Genomic DNA, 19,562 nt, shown 5'->3' on the forward strand with positions numbered 1-19,562 from the left:
TATACTGTACTAGCATCCTACATTTCTGATGGAAAATATTGAAATTATTTAAATCAAAATAGCCTTATAATAAGGCTGCAATAAGTGCTGCAATTGTTTAAGTATTTAAAATTCTCAATGGAAGCTTTATTTTGTAAAGTAACCAAGTATATTACCCGTCCTTTTTGTTGGATGTATGTGATAGGAACTGGTGGATTATTTTTTCTACTTTTCTGCATAATGCACTAAACCTCACAGTACATGGGGTGATTTTCATGCCAGTGATCAGTATTTTTCATTGTACATGTCTGTCCATTTCACTTTCATTTCATTTCCTCCCCAAAGGGATGGACTGTAGCAATATCCAATTTTGTTCATTCTTTTCCTTTTGCTCTTTCCAACAGATTTTTTTTTTGCTTAACAATTCAGATGAAAGACTAAAAGCTATATGTCTTTATAATTCTAATATACTCAATGTCCTTGTGACAAAATTAATGCTGCATTAGTGAATACTGTTCATACCCTTACAGTAGATACTGTAGATATTTTTATTCAGAACTTATTAAAAAATGATAATGGATCTTATTAACACTATTTTGCAGAATTACATATAATAATGTATTGTAATTTATAGAACTAGGTACTTTAAGTAGAGATTGGGTATATACATTATTCATATATCAATCTGGCTCAGCTTTATTTTAAAGACACCTTTAGGCAATGCAGCACTGGAATCTCTCAGTCTTTTCACTGGTTTAGTTTCCAGTTGGAATCAGAAGAGTTTCTCCCTTTAAGCTGACCAGTCTTCAAATTACAGTATATTATTGTATGCAGTTTGTTAGTAGTAAGTGATCTTTCATTTCCTGTACAGTGAAGCTTGAAAAATTGTTCTATGTTGAGACAAATGTCATCATATTATCAAGTATAGTATTACCATATTAGTATAATATTACTAGATACACTTTAATAGTTTTTCTCTACCACCATACATTTTTTTATATAGCACAGATTAGAATACATCATTCAGTGACAGCAAAAGTGGGAATAGTGTTCAATTCCCACTGAATTTGGTGTATCAAACCTGTTGACCATTTTAAGTTAGGAGCAAGGGTAGACTGACCATTCAGGCACTTGGGAGCTTCCCGAGGGCCCAGGGCTTGTAGGGGGCCCCATGAGAGACTCCTTGCAGTGTATACTGTATCAATGTATGATATTATGTATATTGCAGAGTGTGCAGTGGCACCACCTCCTACATGCAGCTCAGCAGTACAGCCAATTATAAGGTTCAGGGAGAGGAGGAGGGATCAGGAGACCGGGGCAGCAATGACCCCTCTGTTCTCTCTCCCTCCTCTACCTGAACACTCAGTATCATCTCACTCTACCCACCCAACGCCACCCTTGCCTGGTCAGGTTCCTGAGAATGAGGATGATGATTGCCCCAAGTATTCCTGGCTTCTGGGGTACAGCACTGAGGATAGGGAAGAACCTGGATCTGCTCCCAGCTGTCAAAGCTGAAAACCTTGGCATAGTGCAGAAGCTGCTGCAGAGACCCAAGGCGAGCAAAGCCAGTGAGTACACCCACTGACCAATCTACCAACCTACCATGAATCAGTGCAAATGAGAGCCACCATAACATTTACAGCCCAGAAGTTCTGAAGCTGCAACAATAGCACTATGTAAAATATTCAAATGAGAATAATAAGGAGCAGAGGCTGATGGTGGAAATCAGGATATCTGAGCTCAGATATTTGCTATAGGAATGTACACTATGGGGCAGGGTCAGCCTTAGCCATGGAATCAATGTAATGAGGAGCCTTCACCCACCCAGGAGGTACTGGATAACACCTTGAAGGGTTAACGTCCTTACAGGATGGCTCCAACTTACAAGCCGACCTCAATGCACTTTTTTATTGGGCAACTATGTGGCAAATTATTATTATTATTATACAGTATTTATATAGCGTCAGAAGGTTTGCTCAGCGCTGTGCATTATAAATGAGGTTTAATGTTGATACATGTAAGGTTATGCACTTGGGGGCTAAGAATATGCATGCATCATACATACTAGGGGGAGTACAACTGGGGGAATCAATGGTGGAGAAGGATCTGGGAGTTCTGGTAGATCACAAGCATAATAATGGAATGCAATGCCAAGCTGTGGTTTCTAAAGCGAGCAAAATCCTCTCTTGTATTAAAAGAGGTATAGACTCCAGAGAGAGAGATATATATAATTTTACCCCTGTACAAATCATTAGTAAGATCTCATCTGGAATATGCGGTTCAATTTTGGGCACCAATTCACAAAAAGAATATTGGGGAACTGGAGAAGGTACAGAGAAGGGCAAGCAAACTGATAAGTGGCATGGAGGAGCTCAGCTATGAAGAAAGATTAGAGGAACTGAATTTACTCTCTCTTGAGAAAAGGAGATTATGGGGGGATATGATCAACATGTATAAATACATCAGTGGTTCATATAGTGAACTCGGTGTAGAGTTATTCACCCTGAGGTCATCACAGAGGACAAGGGGGCACTCTTTATGTCTGGAAGAAAAGAAATTTAATCTCCAAATATGGAAAGGTTTTTTCACAGTACGAGCTGTGAAAATGTGGAATAGGCTCCTTCAAGAGTTGTTCTGGCCAGCTCAGTGGATTACTTTAAAAAGACCTGGATTCTTTCTTAGATAGACAGAATATAACTGGATACTAACATGTATAGGTAAAGTTGATCCAGGGATCTGATTTGCCTCTTGGGGGATCAGGAAGGAATTGTTTCCCCTGCAGGAGCAAAGTAGATCATGCTTTGCTGTTTTTTTTTCTGGATCAACTGTATGTGTAGGATTATAACTTTTTTTTTTTAATGATTGAACGGGATGGACTTTTGTCTTTTTTCAGCCAGACTAACTATGTAACTATGTTAGAATCAGGGGCAGAGTGACCATTTGGGCATTCAGGCACAGCCCGGGGGCCCCATGAACAGAGCCTTTTGCACTGGCACAGGGCCCCAGGTGCAAGGGGAGTCCCTGCAGTCCTCCCCAACATGGGGGTTTGTGTGCAGATAGAGTGGGTGATCAGTGCAGCAGATGGAGGAAATAACTGAAACTGAGCTTTTGTGGCTCTCACTGTAGAAAACCAACATCTCCTGCTCCAGCTGCTGCAGTGAGAGCCACAAAGGATCACATCCAGTTATTTCTTGAAATCACTACACTGACCTGTGTGCCCCCCACACAGTGCTGCTGACTTTCCTCCCCCCCCCAGGGGGATCTTCAGAATGGAGAGCTTCAGAATATGTCTTTTTCTTTGCACAGTGATACTGATCACTCACTGTGTTCAGTCATACCTGGAAGGGAACCATGAACCACACAGAGAGAGGAAGTGAAGTTAAAATGACACCTTTAATGAAATAGCAAATATAACATAAATCAGGAATGCAGTCAAAACTGAAGCCATGTGTCTGGATGCCAGAGCAGGTTATCAGACATGCCAGAGTCAGGAAACCAAAAGTCAGTATAGTCAGGAGTCAAAAATCAGGAACAGGAATCAGAAGAGAAGTCAGCCAGAGCAAGTTGTACACTGTAACACAGGCAGGAACACACTGGAGGTCATAGACCGCACAAGGGCAAGAAACAAATTAGCTAAGGTGCTAAAATAGCAAAAAGGGCTGGCTGTAGGTTGGGGTAATGAGGCAGGTAAAGGTATCCGGATGAGTCACTGTGGAGACAATGAGTGGCTGGTAATTAACGGACAGCTGAGCAGCTTCTGAGCACTGAAAGAAAAGAGCTGCTCCTTAAGTAGCAAGAGCTCAGCCCTGACATAAGTGAAGCTGTTCATCCATGTGCAGTGCAGCTGAGTCTACAGAGAAATGGGCTGGGGAATGTATCCTCATTCCCTTTCTCTTTCTCAAAAGTGACTTCAGGGGTGTGTTTAGGACCTTGATATGTCACCAAAGACCAACAGCATTGTGAAAAAGGTAAACAAATCATTAAATTATACTTATTTAAAAAATTTTAATAAAAAATAAAAATTGTAAAAAAATAAAAATGTGTAAAACAACAACAATTTCTAATCAGACTAAAAAGCCACATTCAATATGTGGCATAATTAAGCCACACCCGCTGTGCATGCCGCAGGTCACCATCTCCCTTTTAAGAGCCCCAGTGCATTACTTTGCCCAGGGGCCTATGATGCTGCTAAGATGGCACTGCCTGTGAAAGGTCCTTGGTTCTTTACTTGGTTGCCAGCTTTAAATCCCCTGCCACTGTGCATGTTGACGAACTTGGTGCCCCTCAGCATAGGCTTGCCACATTAATGTTGCATCATAAAGATTGCTGCAATGTAGCAGCCATCTTTAAACCTAGGGGTCCCATGATCTCCTATTGCCCGGGGACCCCATGAGTTTTCAATTCGCCCCTGGCCAGGAGGGATAATCAGTAAAGCTACATGTTTTCTGCAAAAGGGAAAGTAGAAACCATTTTCAAAGCGGACCTTAAAAAAAAAAGTATTACCCTTTGCCTTCAACTCTGCACTGTTCACGAGTGTAAACTTGCACTATTTAGGATACTCAAGGTCTGTTTAACAACTAATATGATTCGCTGTGTATGGTTCTCCAGGTCTATCACTATAGCCTATGCCACAAGATAAGATTTTTTTTGTTATTTGCATTTTAATAATAATAATAATAATATGGCCGGGTGGGAGCACCATTATCCCGGGAAGATGTCATATGATTCCTATTCAGGCTCCTTTTGCACATCCTAGGGGGTGCGCTATGGTGCAATCTGTCACCCACTGTGTCCACAGTGGAAGGAAGATTATTTTACTAGACCAGCCCTTGTACCATGTGATTGTTGTGATTACACTGATCACATGTCAGTTGTGCACAATGGCTTTCATTCATAGCCATTCATTGTGTACTATGTTCTGATATCTGTGATTGGTCACAGTGATCAGATGTTACAAGGACCAATCACCACTGACCTGTACCATGTGATAGCTGTGGCCTATCACAGCTATCACAATAGTACACAATGGCTTATGAATAGATGTCACTCATAAAAATGATTGCTTATAACAGTGATAATCAAAGTAAAGTAAAACGAAAAATCCTGATCACCTCCTTAGAGCAGTACAATGTCACTAGGGTGACACTGTACTTATCTGTCATAGTATCTAAAAGAAATTTGTAAAAAAAAAAAGTTGAAAAAAGTTGAAAACACAATTTTTTTTTACCATTCTGTCACCAGTCAGTGTCCCTGCCAGAGTAGTCATATGAAGACGCTATGCTGCTCTGGTATTTTAATTTCTTCATTTTCAAAAAAATTGTGACAAAATATTACAGCTTCAAAAAGCTCACCATGCCTCTTACTAAATATCTTGGAATGTCTACTTTCGAAAAAGAGGTTATTTGGGGGGGTGTTTGTACTGTCCTAGCATTTTAGGGCTTCAAGAAATGAGTTAGGCAGTCAGTACATCAGGATTGATTAATTTTCATATATAACATAGTTTGTAGAGTGTATAACTTTTACACAGCGTAAATACTGTACGCTGATCTGGGTTATTTTTACCAAAGAAGTATAGCAGAATACACTTTAGACTGAATTTATCAAGAAGGATTATTTATTTGCAAACTTTTATAACAGAAGCGAAGAAAACCATGTTTCTTTTTGTCAAAATGTTTGATATTTTTTCAATTATATAGCAAAAAACATAAAAACACAGTGGTGATTAAATACCACTAAAAGAATGTTCTATCTCTCTCAAGAGGAAAAAATAGCAATTTTATTTGGGTACAGTGTTGCATGACTGAGTAATTGGCATTCAAAGTGTGACAATCTGAAATCTGAAAGTTGGGCTGGGCAGGAAGGGATGAAAGTGTTTGGTGTTGAGTTGGTTAATGATGATGATAAACATTCCAATTGGAAGGATTATTATAACATTCTGTTTTGTCTTACAGCAGGACATTAGAGGAAATCCCCACAATAAAGTCAAAGTTAATCTAAAACAAAAATGTAATATATTGGAGCTTACCAGTCCTTAGATTTGGTGGCCTCATTAGTTTTATTTGTTTTATTTCTGTTATTTTTTCCTTTATTTTCACCTGATAATCCCATGAATGACACACTGCCTTTCACTAGGTGGCTGCACTCACTTCTTTATTGTATCTATAGAGGAAGCCACGGTTGCCCCAAGGCTAGATTTCAAACATATCTGTTTTGTTAATCTACATTATGTGGGGAATAGGGAGATAAATGATTTACTGAAGAAATATACTATTGTTTTATGCTTCTTATTCGTCTCACCGGAATTGGCAAGGGCACTACATTTCTGGCAGAGTCAACAGACATTTTCTGTACATACTGAACATGTTGTTAGCCCAAAATGAAAACTAATACAGCCACCACATCTAAAGGATTGCAAGCTGCAATATATTTACATTTTTGCAATTGGGTTTAATCACTATTTAAAGACAGCAAGAAATCTGACAGTTGTTTTTACTGCATTTTGTACTAATTATTTTATACAGTATTTATATAGCAACTGTTTGCACAGAGCATTACAACATAAATGTATCTTTTAATAAAAATGCTTTAAAATAAAATTAATTATTGTAAAATTAGACATTAGTACAAAAATTACAAAGTAAAGTACCATAATAAATAACCTTCCCAATGCTACCAAAAAAATAAAGTTTTAGCTAGAGTTTGGCTCCAGTCTAATAGTGTACAGTGCATTGATACTGCTTTTTGAAAGGAGAAGCTGGTAAATATATATATTCATAACTGAGTAGATATACTGGATACATTTCATAGTGTATAACTGATAACCACAAAGCAACACTTAAGATTGGTTTCCTTTAACACATTTTTCTGCCGATCTTTACAACAGCTGCCATCAGGAATAGTTAAGAGTTGTCAGTGCTGATTATATGTGGTTTTTTTTTGTGTGGCATTTTTAGTGATTACAAAAGTGAGTCATCCTTTGCCAGTTTGATTATTTGTGTCACGTGTCTGGAATAGTGATATTTGTTGTCAGATATGATTACATGGCTAGAGTTTATTCATGTTTTTTAGATAATTTTTTCTTTTTTCTCTGTCAATAATAAAAAAAATCCTGCTGATTTGAAAATCCACCACTAGAAGTTAGTCTGTACGAATAGGTAATTTAAAATGATTTTACGCTGTCTTGGTTACGCTGAACATTGCAGGTTAGATTGTTTGTTAAACCAAATGATAGTTTATTAATACGTACTTAATTTTAGCTAGTCATTGCTTTTACCTAGAGACACAAGTACAAGTCACAGAGAATTAGTGAAAACTCTTAACAGGATCTCCAATCTTTATATTTTTTTAATAAAAATGGACACACTGATAGATTTAGGCGAATAGGCTGTGCTCTTTTGAAGTTCAGTTGCACTCATTTTCCCCAAAGCTTAGTAAATGTGGTGAAACTTCACTTTATAAATAATAACTAATCATGTATAAGGAATATTTAAAAAAAAAACAACATCTTTGCTTGCATGTGATTGGATGAAGGAAATCAGCAGAGCTTTACCACATTTACTAAACTCTGGGGAAAATTAGTGCAACTGCATGTCCAAAATGCACAATTTGTTTGCCTTTAGAAGATCCACACCAATATCTTCTTTATATATAAATGTCATCTACATCAGGTAATAGATCAAAGAACAGGGGTTGTATTAAAAGTAAAATGTTGTTTAATTTTGTATCAAACTTGTACTATGTATTATGACAGTTCTGGCAGCTGCCTTACCAAGAGTGAACTAGAAACATAAGTCAGCTGGTGTAAGATCCCTTGATCTACTCACATTCATTATGCTTCACTAGAAAAAAGCAGACAAGTTTGTTGGATAATTTAGCTCTACGTTAATAAATTGAAGCTGGTAGTTAGATAATAATTCAAGTATTATTGGTGCTAAGGCTTTGACACTCATCGTACATTCTGTGTAAGAAATGTAAGTACAGAGGAACTGGATTAGTGTTAGGGGTTAAGTCAGAGTAAAACAATAAATAGACAATAATAATAATAATAATAACAACAATAATTGGATTGTAATGAGAGTAAAGCTTATTAAGGTTTTCAAGTTAGGCTCATGGTTACATTTAGGGTTTAATTTTTTTGTGCTACATTTAAAGATCAGGTTAAGTGTTAAAGAAGTATAGCCAAAGCTATTTTGACTAGACTTCTCCTGTAGGTCACAAGAGTGCAGTTAAAACTGTACACCCGTGACCCATTTTTATTGCTGATGCCACTCAACCGGTCAAAGCACTGAAAAGATCCCGGCCATATGGTCAGGATCCACCCAGAAGTGTGGAATGGCACCTGGCTCAGCCTTTCAGTGATCTGCCTAAAATCTGAGCCCGCCCCTCCCACCTCCTCCACAGCCCAGCACTCCAGTCATAGCTGGAGGAGCAAAGCATGGAGCCAGAGACTAGCATTCATGGATCTCTGCTCAGAGATCAGTTCTCACTACACAGTCAGTGGGGGACAGATGCTGCATCCACCTAGGTGAGTATATATTTTTTTTAAGTCCATACTTCAATGTCAACAGTCAAGTATTTAAGTCAATACTCAAGTACTTGAGTAGTTAGGTTAAGTGTTAAAGAACTTCTCTTGCCCCACGACCATTTTTTAATCTCCTTACCATTTTTCTGTTGGTATAATGCAGAAGTAAAGATAAATAGTTAACCGTGCTTTTAGCCAAAATGACAGAAAAGCAGCTCATCCTATATTCTGATATACAATATATACCATGTAAATGGTGTAAATATAGTGTTAAATCTCACCAATAGTCTACAATAAAGGCCTGCATAAAAAAACAGTCACAAAAAAAATGTATAACTCATATAAAACCGTATTTATTGGTGCTACAGCTTTGACACTCATCATGCATTCTGTGTACAAAAAAAAGTATCCAACTAGTGAGTCTTTTACAGAAATATAGAACCCCACAAACCATATGTACATATGAGTGAAATGTTCCCAACACAAATGCCTACATATGCTCTTCAAATGCTGAATGAAAAAATTAAAATCAAGAAACCGTAAAACATTATCTAAATGAAAAGTCTATATTCTGGTTATTAACAAATAAGTTGAATCCACATACATGCATGTGCATAAAAACATTATATTGATAAAATGTTCCCAGAAGAAAGTGCCTCTGTGCACTTATTCGCAGTCTCGGTGATGATGGTCCTAAACATGTGAGTAATCAGTGTTCCAGCCCTCTAAGTGTAGAAACAGACAGCCCAAATTAAATAATTTCCACCCTCATAACGCATGCTAAATGCTTACCAAAGCGCCATGAACCCACAAACTGAATGGTCATAACTCGCACAGGAATGTCTGGCCACTAGAGGCTCCAAAGATCAGCTGTTTTCCCCTTTTGGCTTCCAACTTAAAAGGGTTAAATGAAGCACAAACTCAAAAATGCTTCTGATAGCGCAGATCATCAGAACATCAAAATGGGCTTTGGGAGCATAGTGTTTCCAAGCATTATGCTCTTGTCGTACTAAGAAACCTTCTTTGTGAAAATTGATAAACACAATTTCCACACACATATGAAAAGAGACAGATCTAAACTTGAAACCAAGTGGATATTAAATTTGAGGGTGTTCACCCCACATGGACTCAATATTTAGAGGGATATACATGCTTTTATTGATAATAGCTGATGGCTAGGGCTCAAGGTATGTAGATTTTTTTTTTCCTTTTTTTTTTTATGTCAACATTTAACATCCAGATTTGACAATGGTGCCAAAAACAAATATTGATGCACCACATATGGCACAAATTGTATATGTGATTGAATAAGGAATGTTATTTGCTTATAATGTGGCTTCTTTTTGTACAGAAGGTAATGTTAACTAATGACCTTAATATCCTATCACTGCTGCACCCTCTGCACTTCTTGTAGTTATGCCCTAGATGTTACTAGAAGTATTCTATCTGGGAATAGAAAAGAAGTTCACGTTATATTTATACCATTGGTATGCTAGATGTTCTAGAAAAATAATGTTTTTTATTCTCGGTAATAAGCAAGAACTAAACATAAAAAACTGTTATATTTTGAATCAGCAGCTTTATACAGACAAATAGCAATTAGCCAATAGTACCCGGGATTAGTTCAAGTACGTTCTGCAAAATATTTTAGTTTGTTTGCCGAATCTGAACACTTTTCAAAGTAATATCAACTGAATCTTAGATACCAGTAATGTTAATTTTCTAGGCTATTAGGCAAGGGATTGCCAAAGAGAAGGCATGGTGGCAGGGCACTGCCCTGATGGACATATACCAAAGCAAAACAAAAAGGATTTGATTTATTAGGGATCATCAATTTAACTACTTGCTGACGGCAGATAGCCGAATGACGGCTGCACTGCGGCCGGCCAGTTCTGGGTGGACGTCATATGACGTCCTCCTAGAACGCGCTCTCCTGCGCACCCCCGGGTTCGTGCACCCGACGATCTACGTGATCGCTGTGTCCTGTGTCACAGGGAAATGCAATTGCCAGTTCTCGGCTGCACTTTCCTCACGCTGTCAGATCGTGAGGAAAGTACTGCCGAGAACCGGCAGTTGTCAGAGCAGGGATCGGCACCGATCATCAGGGCACTGATCATCAGTGCCCTGATGATCGGTGCCCAGCAGTGCCACCCACAAGTTCCACCCACCTGTGCCCAGCAGTGCCCCCACCTGTGCCACCCAGCATTGTCACCACCTGTGCCCAGAAGTGCCACCTACCTGTGCCCAGTAGTGCCACCCACCTGTGCCCACCCCCCTGTGACCACCAGTGCCACCCACCTGTGCCCACCAGTGCCACCCACCAGTGCCCATCAGTGAAGCCCAGCAGTGCTGCCAGTCAGTGCCGCCAGTCAGTGACCAGCAGTGATGCCAGTCAGTGCCACCTATCAGTGCTGTCTATCAGTATCCATTATCAGTGTCGCCTATCAGTGCCACCAATAAGTGCTGCATATCAGTGCCGCCTATCCGTGACACCTCAATAGTGCTGCCTATCAGTGCCGCCTATCAGTGCCCATCAGTGCCGCCTATCAGTGCCCATCAGTGCTGCCTCATCAACACACATCAGTGAAGGAGAAAAATTACCTGTTTGAAAAATTTTATAATAGAAACAAAGAAACTTTTTTTTTTCAAATTTTTTTGCAATTTTTGTTTATAGCACAAACAGTAAAGTGCCCAGCAGCGATTAAATACCACCAAAATAAAGCTCTATTTATGAGAAAAAAATAATAAAAATTTCATATGGGTACAATGTTGCATGACCGCGCAATTGTCAATCAAAGTGCGACAGCGCTGAAAACTGAAAATTGGCCTGGTAAAGATGGGGTATAAGTGCCCGGTAGGCAAGTGGTTAAATAACACTTAAAGCGAAACATTAAAAACACAACATTTCTTTAAAGTGGAACTTCACTCTCTCAACCAACACTGACTATTTTTGATACTTACTAATAGGAAAGTATATCATATTTACTTGTTTTAAATTTCTTTTTTACATTTCTTCAGTTACTTCCTGGTTTCCATGTCTTTTCAAATTCTGTCATACATCCCAGGAGTCTTCAGGAGGGGAGGGTTCTCAGTTCAGCCAGTGCCTGAGCTAAGGGTAGATGGATTCCAAGAAGTAAATGCTACATGAATCATCTGCTCTTACTCAAGATGGCCACTGCCAGAAATGTCAGGGGGTGTTTTTCAAACTTGTTTCTCAGCAAAATAAAGCATGGAGACATGAATGGAAGGGTGATTTTGCTTTGAATAACAACAGTGAATTAAATAGCATTTTTGGTTTGTGGTGCTCAGATGCAGTGCAGTTTCACTTTAAATAACATGCCTGCCTACATGGTCATGACCATATGTGGACAATGGTGTCACCCAGGACCCAGTCACTTTGTCAACATTCTGCTTTGGGGCCCAGGAGTTGTCATTCACAGTGAGTAGTTAGGCGGGCAGTTGTGACTGAAGAGAATCTGCATCTCTGGACGATATCACTGACAAAGGGCATTTTTTTTTCATAACGGGCTTGTCAAAGTGTTTCTTTTTATTTACTTTACTTTTTCAGAATGAGCAAAGGTACTATGTACCCCTTATTCATTTGCATGGGGGTCAGTATCTGGGGACCCCATATTTTTATTGCGGGCTACTAGATTCCAAGAAGCCCCCTGCCTACCGACTCCCTCAACTACCAGGCCAGGTACCCTTGTGGCCTAGAATGCATACTCAGCCGTCCGCGACATTCTGAACATGTATAATTGAGCAAACCCTTGCTCAGTCTGAATACAAAGCTCATTCCTGCTGACAAGCATGGAGTTATAGTATATGATTAGTTGGAAAATTGTGTATGCAGTATTATACAGTAATTTAAAAAGATTTTTACAAGTATTAAAGGTTTTGCATGCATTTTGAGTTATTCTGAAATGTTTTTAAAATGCGATACAGTGGAGTTATCTGTGTGGTCAGACAGAAATTAAAGGTGTGACAAGTATGGCAATAAATATGATTTTTGTTGGTTTTCTACATTCCTGTCCATAAATACTATCTCTCTCCACACTGACTTTTGTTTTTTTATTTATTAATATTAACTGACATAACAGAATACAGTATTGTAAAATGTTTAGCAAGGCAGCTGTTAAATTACACTAATCTCTAGAGAGTAACATATTTAATCAACGAATGATAATAAGACTAAACAAAAGTATCATTATAACTTATCTAATTAATTAACATCCATATTTGGTAATTTAATTTGATTAATTGTACAACATAATTAAAATGTATCTGACCAATTACATCATTCAGTATTGGTAATATAATACTGATATCATTGTGTACTCAGAGGAAATTCTGTACAGTAATGTTATTTTTATTTTTTTCAGAGTACTTTAAAGCCATACTGTGTTCTTTGGGATGACTCAAAATCGTAAGTGTCAAATTGACTTTCTTGAAAATATGTATTTTTCAGGGGAACAAAAAAAGATAAATAATTTTCTGTTCCCAACCCTAAGGGCTCATTCACACTAGCTTTGTTCTCTGAAAGCAATCCTCATTTGGATTGCTTTTCAGAAAACATTTGACAGGCAGTGAGGAGGCATAGTATCACCTATTCACAATGAGGTTTAACCCTTTGAACCTGGTACTATCTTGCCACAATTGTGTTCACTGCATGTGATTGCAGGGAGCTTGCAAAGTGTCCCCATCCACTTAAATAGGTCATGGCTGCAGCATGTGTACATCTTAGGCCACTGACTTTGAGACTAAAGTGGAAGCAGTTGGAGGGCAGTAAAAGCATGGCTCAAATGTGAAACTTTACTACCCCCTAATCGCTAGTGTGAACAAGCCCTTAAATGTAAGAAGAAGAATGCTTATTATCTGCAGTAAATGCATGTACGTTTTATTACCGTCCATTTATGGTCTGATGTTATCTCTTTTGATATTCTTCCTTCTTGTACAGAGATCAAATATACTGTTTTTTATTATCCTGATAGGAAATTATTTTTTAATTTTTTTTAAAAGTTACCTCATACATTAAAAATTTTAATGTGTGTAACAAGCAAAAACCTATCATTTTTGTGGCCACTAGCTCAAAAGCTGAAATCAGCCATATGCTCTTCACTAATACATGGAACACCAGCACCATTAAATTAAGAACCAAACGAGCCATACTGGTTCCTCTTTTAACTTTGATTTCGTTCAGTGTATCCAACAAGGGACATGGGAGTACTAGAGCTGTAAGGAAAAAAAGAGCAGATGACAATAGCATCACAGCCTGGCCATTCATGTGTCCAGAAAGAGTGAACCTGAAAGGAAGACCAGGCAAAGATGGAAGTGCCCAGGATTAGCTGGAGTGGTGATCACACCAACAGCAATAAAATAAGAACCAGATGAACAATACTGGTTCATCTTTAAATTTTTATTTAGTTCAGTGTATCCAACAAGGGACATGGGAATACTTGAGCTCTAAGTAAAAGAAAATGTCAGGGATCCGGGTGTGACCAGAAATGTGTGGACTGACACAGGGAAGTAGCAGGCTTCAGGAACACAGGCGTAGTCAGGGCTGGAGAGGTGGAATGGTCAGGCAGGCTGTAAGGTACTGTCAGGCACCGCCCGGCGGGATCTCTAGTGACCCACAGAACAGGATTCCCCAGGGCGCAGAGTCTAAGCCCCAGTCTGCCTTTTCACCAGAGCCCCTGATGGTGGGGATGGACTTGGCGCAGGACTGAGACCAAGTCGTGGCCCCTGAGTGCACCCAACTGTGGTAGAAGGGTCCGCTGAGGGTATGTACCGGGGGAAAGCCTGATCTGAAGGGGCTGGCAGGTTTGGACAGTAGTGACTGGATTCGTGTAGGATGGATGGATCATCTGGGTAGTGTCAGGCATAGTCAGGCAGGCCAGGTCAGCAACGTGTGGGCAGTGAGGTACCGGAGGAGCAGGCAGAGAATAGTCAGGGTCACAAGCCGGGTTCAGTAACTCACAGGCAGCGCAGTACAGAGGATCAGGCAGAAGGATGGTCAGGCAAGCCAGGGGTTCAACAGGAGACGGTCAGCAGAGGTCAGGATCAAAGCAGGGTAAGCAACTAGGCAGATAGGCAGGAACACAGGATACCAGGTACAGGAGCTCATGGGAAACATACACCAAGGCCCTGACTGCAGGTCTGGCCATTCCTTAAATACACCTCCTGCAATCAGCCCCAGGTGTTGGCTGATTACAGGAGTGATCTTCTGGCTGCTGAGAGCACCCGCTGGTCAGCCCTGGTACTACAGCCCACACGGCAGGTGAGTCCCACCACCAGTGCTGAGTCCATTCCTGACAGAAAAGCAGAAGAAAATGGTAGTGATGGCAAGAATTGGCATGACATTGCTGGATAAGGGCAAAGCAGTGGTAAATATACAATAAAGTGCAAGTATGCCTTGATAAATGCTGCTGTAGTCACCATACACTAAAGTTTAGTTTTTTAAGTGACTCTGTGGCCATTAAAGTTATAACAAAGTAAAAAATTGAAAGGCAGGATTTTTGTACCAGAAGAAAAAGCAAAACCAAAAGGGGAAGCCTCTAAGTGCAGTATTAAAAAACACTTTATTAAAACCATCAATATTGCACTCACATGGGTAGACAAAAAGACAGCTTGTAATCATAAATAGTCTTCAATATGCGGATCCAGAAGTCCATCAATAGCGGTGTGGGAGATGGAAACCAAGTAGGGATGATGAGCGACAGACCATAGTAAACCGCTGTAGAGAATCATGACAGGCGTGGAACCGGAAGTGACGCTGGAACCACCGTGGTACTCAAAACCACATGTGATGTCTGGAGAGGGAGGATCCTGGGCCTGGGCTACCTAGGTGATGCATTTTGGAGCACCAATCAGCTCCTTTCTCAAACCAAATTGGCTGTAGAGGCAGTGTTCTAATTTATTGGTATGAGAACGGTTATGTTGTTTGTTATTATTATTAAAGAAGAGATCTATTCCAGTTTTTCGGTGGAGCTGCCAATCTTGTGCATAATTTTCGTGTGGACTATTCTATAATTATGGACTTTATGAACTTATACATAATTTTCTAATTGTTCCTGTTTGTCCTATGGGGACCAGGGTTTGCACCATAGATTTACATATTATACCAGAAGAAACCCTAGTGGTCTCTTTGTCATAAATGTCTCTCTCAACCTGTCAGCTGTAATGTAATCTGAGCCCTACATGAGCAGGTCAGACCTCATGTATAGCACCCACTCTTTGCCATGATGAAATGACCCCATGTAATGGGCAGAAGTGATGTCATAATAGAACATTCAAGCGGCCAGAAAAAGTGAACCCAAAAGGAAGACAAGGGAAAGATGGAAGTGTCCAGGATTAGCTGGAGCTGTGTTCACTGGAACTGGTTTGACAGGTATGTCTGCCATAATGTGTTAATATGCAGTGCATACTAGTACATTATGACATACACCTCCTGGGGGCTCATTTAAAACACTATAGTGGAGTTTAATACCACTTAACTAGAATTTGGATCTTAGCAGGTAAAAAGCAAAGTAGATAGGAGTCATAGGATTCAATGAGCCAATAAGGACATACCCTTTGCCTTTGTGCAGGTCTGATCTTTACAAAACTGTGTTCATGAGCTTTGGGCACGGGCTTTGGGCATGTGTTGATGGCATCAGTTTGACTACAGCTTGAGAATTCAAATTCAGAATTCAATGATAGATACATTTTATCTGCAGATGACTTCTTTCCTGCAATTGACCTGCTTTAATGGATTTTGCATTCACAGGAATGCAAAACCTGCTTAAATGGATTTTGCATTAAAAAGGAATGCAAAACCTGCTTGATGCAAATAAAATCTCATCAAAACAGGCTCTAAAAAACAGAATGACTTAGCCCAAGCTTGTGGGAGTATTTGCTGCTCAAACAATACATATAAATGTAATCATGAGCATGCAATAAATTTGAAAAGATATGATGGATTAATGGTAAAGGGGTCCTTTTTAAAGTTTTAATTAGATGTTTATTGAGACTTTTTCTGGGGCGGTATGGAGCTGATCACATGTGATTTGTGTATGTCTCCAGTAAACCCTATGACGCAAAACATCCATTATATTAATGATCTATCACTATTATAGAGATCTATTGCCATAAAGGGAGACAGTGCACAGATGACAGTTCTGTCAAGTTCAAAGATGGTTGCCTAAATTCAACAGCATTGTTGAGTGTAGTATATTAATTACCTTCACATATATGACAGCGACACTATACTATGTAGCGTCAACATTCTGGCCAAGGTTGCATATGTACTGAGTTTACTAAAGTTCATATGAACATGTCTGACATAGCTCTTGTAAGTCTGCAAAGGCTGTTTTTTTTTTTGAAGATGCAGGCATAGTGTGTGGTCAGCCAGAGCCGTAGTTAACATGCGGTGGCATAATTGTGGGCATGGGGGAATTGCAAATTACATAGTTTACATAGTTAATCTGGTTGAAAAAGTCCATCCATTTCAACCAACAGAAAGTTGATAGGTTGATCATTTACATGAATACCCTTGACAAGTGTTACCATGGTGGTATTGCTTTCTCGTGTGAGTTAACTCTCCTCATGGCAGAAGGCCAAATTACTTCACTGGTCCCCACACCAGAAGGATAATGTCTTTTCACTTGCCAGTAACACCTGTCCCGGCATTGACTTCAGCAACATTTTTTGAGAGATACACTTTCACCCACTTCTCAAGTAAATCAGACATCAGAACTTCCTTTATTTGCAATAAAAGGCATTAGACCAACAGTTCCATGGTATCTCCACATCACAGTTTTCAAATGTTACAGGTGCAAGGGCAATGTGCAATTAAACATGTTGTTACTCCTTGTCCCCTTTTTATAAATGTTGTTGTGATGCTGTGCTAACCTTGGGCTATGCTGTGGTGTGCATACTTTTCAGTCTGTGGTAGTTCTCAATTGGTAGAAATATAATTCCAACTTCTCAGTCCTGTTCAGGATCCCGCCAAGGAACAACCCCACTCTAGGTCCAATGCTATATCTTCACATGCATGGCCTTCCAACTCCCATGACCAACCACTAACAAGCCCAACCCCCTATCGCTATATATACACCCTATATCCCCACGGAAGCACCAATGACCAAAAACGGCCAAAGTACCACAGCACAGTAACCTGTACATTACCATAAACATAGCAAAATCTGTTTAAATATGAAGATAGCAAGCATTCAGTACTATATTATTTAGGTTACAGAGATTGCTGTTGACACTGACCATATACAACCCACTCCTCCCCGAGACCCTTACAGTATAGAAAAGGGGACTTCAGACACATAGGAGGATGCTTCAGGATCATCATCTCTAGTTACTTATCCACCTTTTCAAGCTATGCAGTATGGGTTTTTTTTATTAATGGCTTAGCTGTATCATCCTCATTAGCTAAAACTAACAATACAGCTGAATTTTGTAGTTCTGCAAAAAAAAACTTACAAATCTAAGACGTTTGTATTAAAGTAATTGTGTGCAGATAAACAATATCATGATGATTACTATTGCTAATATATCTGTTTTCCTTTTACTGAATACTAGAACACTACTTTGAGTACTTGAGGTGGGAGGATGCCCCATTAGGGATGTTGTTGAGGCAAATTAAACTTAAAAAAATCTATGTAAATGTGTAGGTGGCACACATCCAGTACTTCAATCGCTACAGAGATTGCTCTTGACATTGATCCTGTAATTATGGCCCACCCACCACCACCCTTCCCGAGACCTTTACAGTCAAGAAAAGGGAATATCAGACACAAAGGATCATCTTCTGAAGTCACTTATACACCTTTTCAGGGTGTGCAGTAAAAATAATTTTTATCTGCCTTAGCAAGGTAGATGTATTATTCTCCTGAGCTAAAACTAACCAAACAGCTGAGGTTTGTAGTTCTGCAAAAAGCCACAGTTTTAAGTAGTCTGTATTAGGGTTATAGAGTAATTGGGATTGATTTACTAAAGCAAATAGACTGCACTTTGGAAGTGCAGTTGCACTCATTTTCCCAAGAGCTTAGTGAATGTGGTGAAGCTTCACTTTGCAAATAATACCCAATCATATGCATGGAAAATAAAATAAAAAAACACCACATCTTTGTTTGCGCATGATTGGATGATGGCAATCAGCAGAGATTTAACACAACTGCACTAAACTCTCGGGAAAATTAGTGCAAATGCACTTGCAAAGTGCACAGTGTATTTTCCTTTACTAAATCACCCCAGTTGTGTACAGTAGCATTAACACTTATATAAAATGCTGTGATGATTATTAATGATAATACATACTTTTTCTTTTCACTGAATACTAGACCACTTCTTTCAGTGCATGCTTGGTGGAAGGGGTGGGAGAATTTACACTAAGGACTTTAGATTTGAAAAGCAGAAACAAAGTGAATTCCCTGCATTGTTGCTTTCCTCTTCCTTTAAAATGTATAACATAACTAGTTCCTAGTAGTGTACTGACTATGAGAGCAGCTCTCCTGCTACCTTTTTCCTATATAGACCCTTTGGGGTTGATTTAATAAAGGTAAATAGGCTGTACACTGCAAGTGAACTTCAGGTGCACTGCAAGTGCAGTTGCTTTAGATCTGATGGGAAGCTCTGAAATGAAGCGAAGATTTGGTGCATGGAGGGTGGTGGTAGTGCAAGGCTCTCTTGGGTGGGGCTTGGGTGGGGGGGTGGTGGTGTTGGTTGGTATCAGGCTCTCTCTGTGGGGGGCATCCGATTTTTGTGTTGCCTAGGGCAGCACAAAACCTAAATACACCACTGCTCATACTGGCCAAGTTGACCAACCGTCCTGTCTCCTCGGCACTGACATCTTCAGTGTAGGCACCCAGTTGTGACAGCTTGCGGTTTCTCAGCCGGCTGCCCACTGCGCATGTACGAGTGGTGCTGCGCTTTGTGAATGGTCCCGGAGTCTTCTGGGACTCTTCCACGTCTCCCAAAAGACTATGGAGAGGGGGGGGGACTTCTGCTTCTGATTACCTAGGAGATCACAGTGGAAGTGGGAGTGGGTATCTTTCAAATTTGGGTACCCCCC

At 39.7% G+C, this 19,562-nt stretch overlaps 1 protein-coding gene across 4 annotated transcripts in view; it reads left to right on the forward strand.

Moving 5' to 3' along the window:
* Window positions 1-19,562, forward strand: part of ADGRB3 (adhesion G protein-coupled receptor B3) — a 1,107,867-nt gene that overhangs the window by 775,428 nt on the left and 312,877 nt on the right. For all 4 annotated transcript variants that reach the window (XM_089681322.1, XM_089681321.1, XM_089681323.1 and 1 more), the window contains one exon: window positions 12,883-12,926. In XM_089681322.1, the coding sequence (XP_089537448.1) occupies window positions 12,883-12,926 (44 nt within the window). The remainder of the gene's footprint in view (window positions 1-12,882; window positions 12,927-19,562) is intronic.

The sequence above is a fragment of the Staurois parvus genome, unplaced genomic scaffold, assembly GCF_062004578.1.
Source record: "Staurois parvus isolate SC_StPar_1 unplaced genomic scaffold, SC_StPar_1.0 ptg000264l, whole genome shotgun sequence".
Taxonomy (NCBI): Eukaryota; Metazoa; Chordata; class Amphibia; order Anura; family Ranidae; genus Staurois; species Staurois parvus.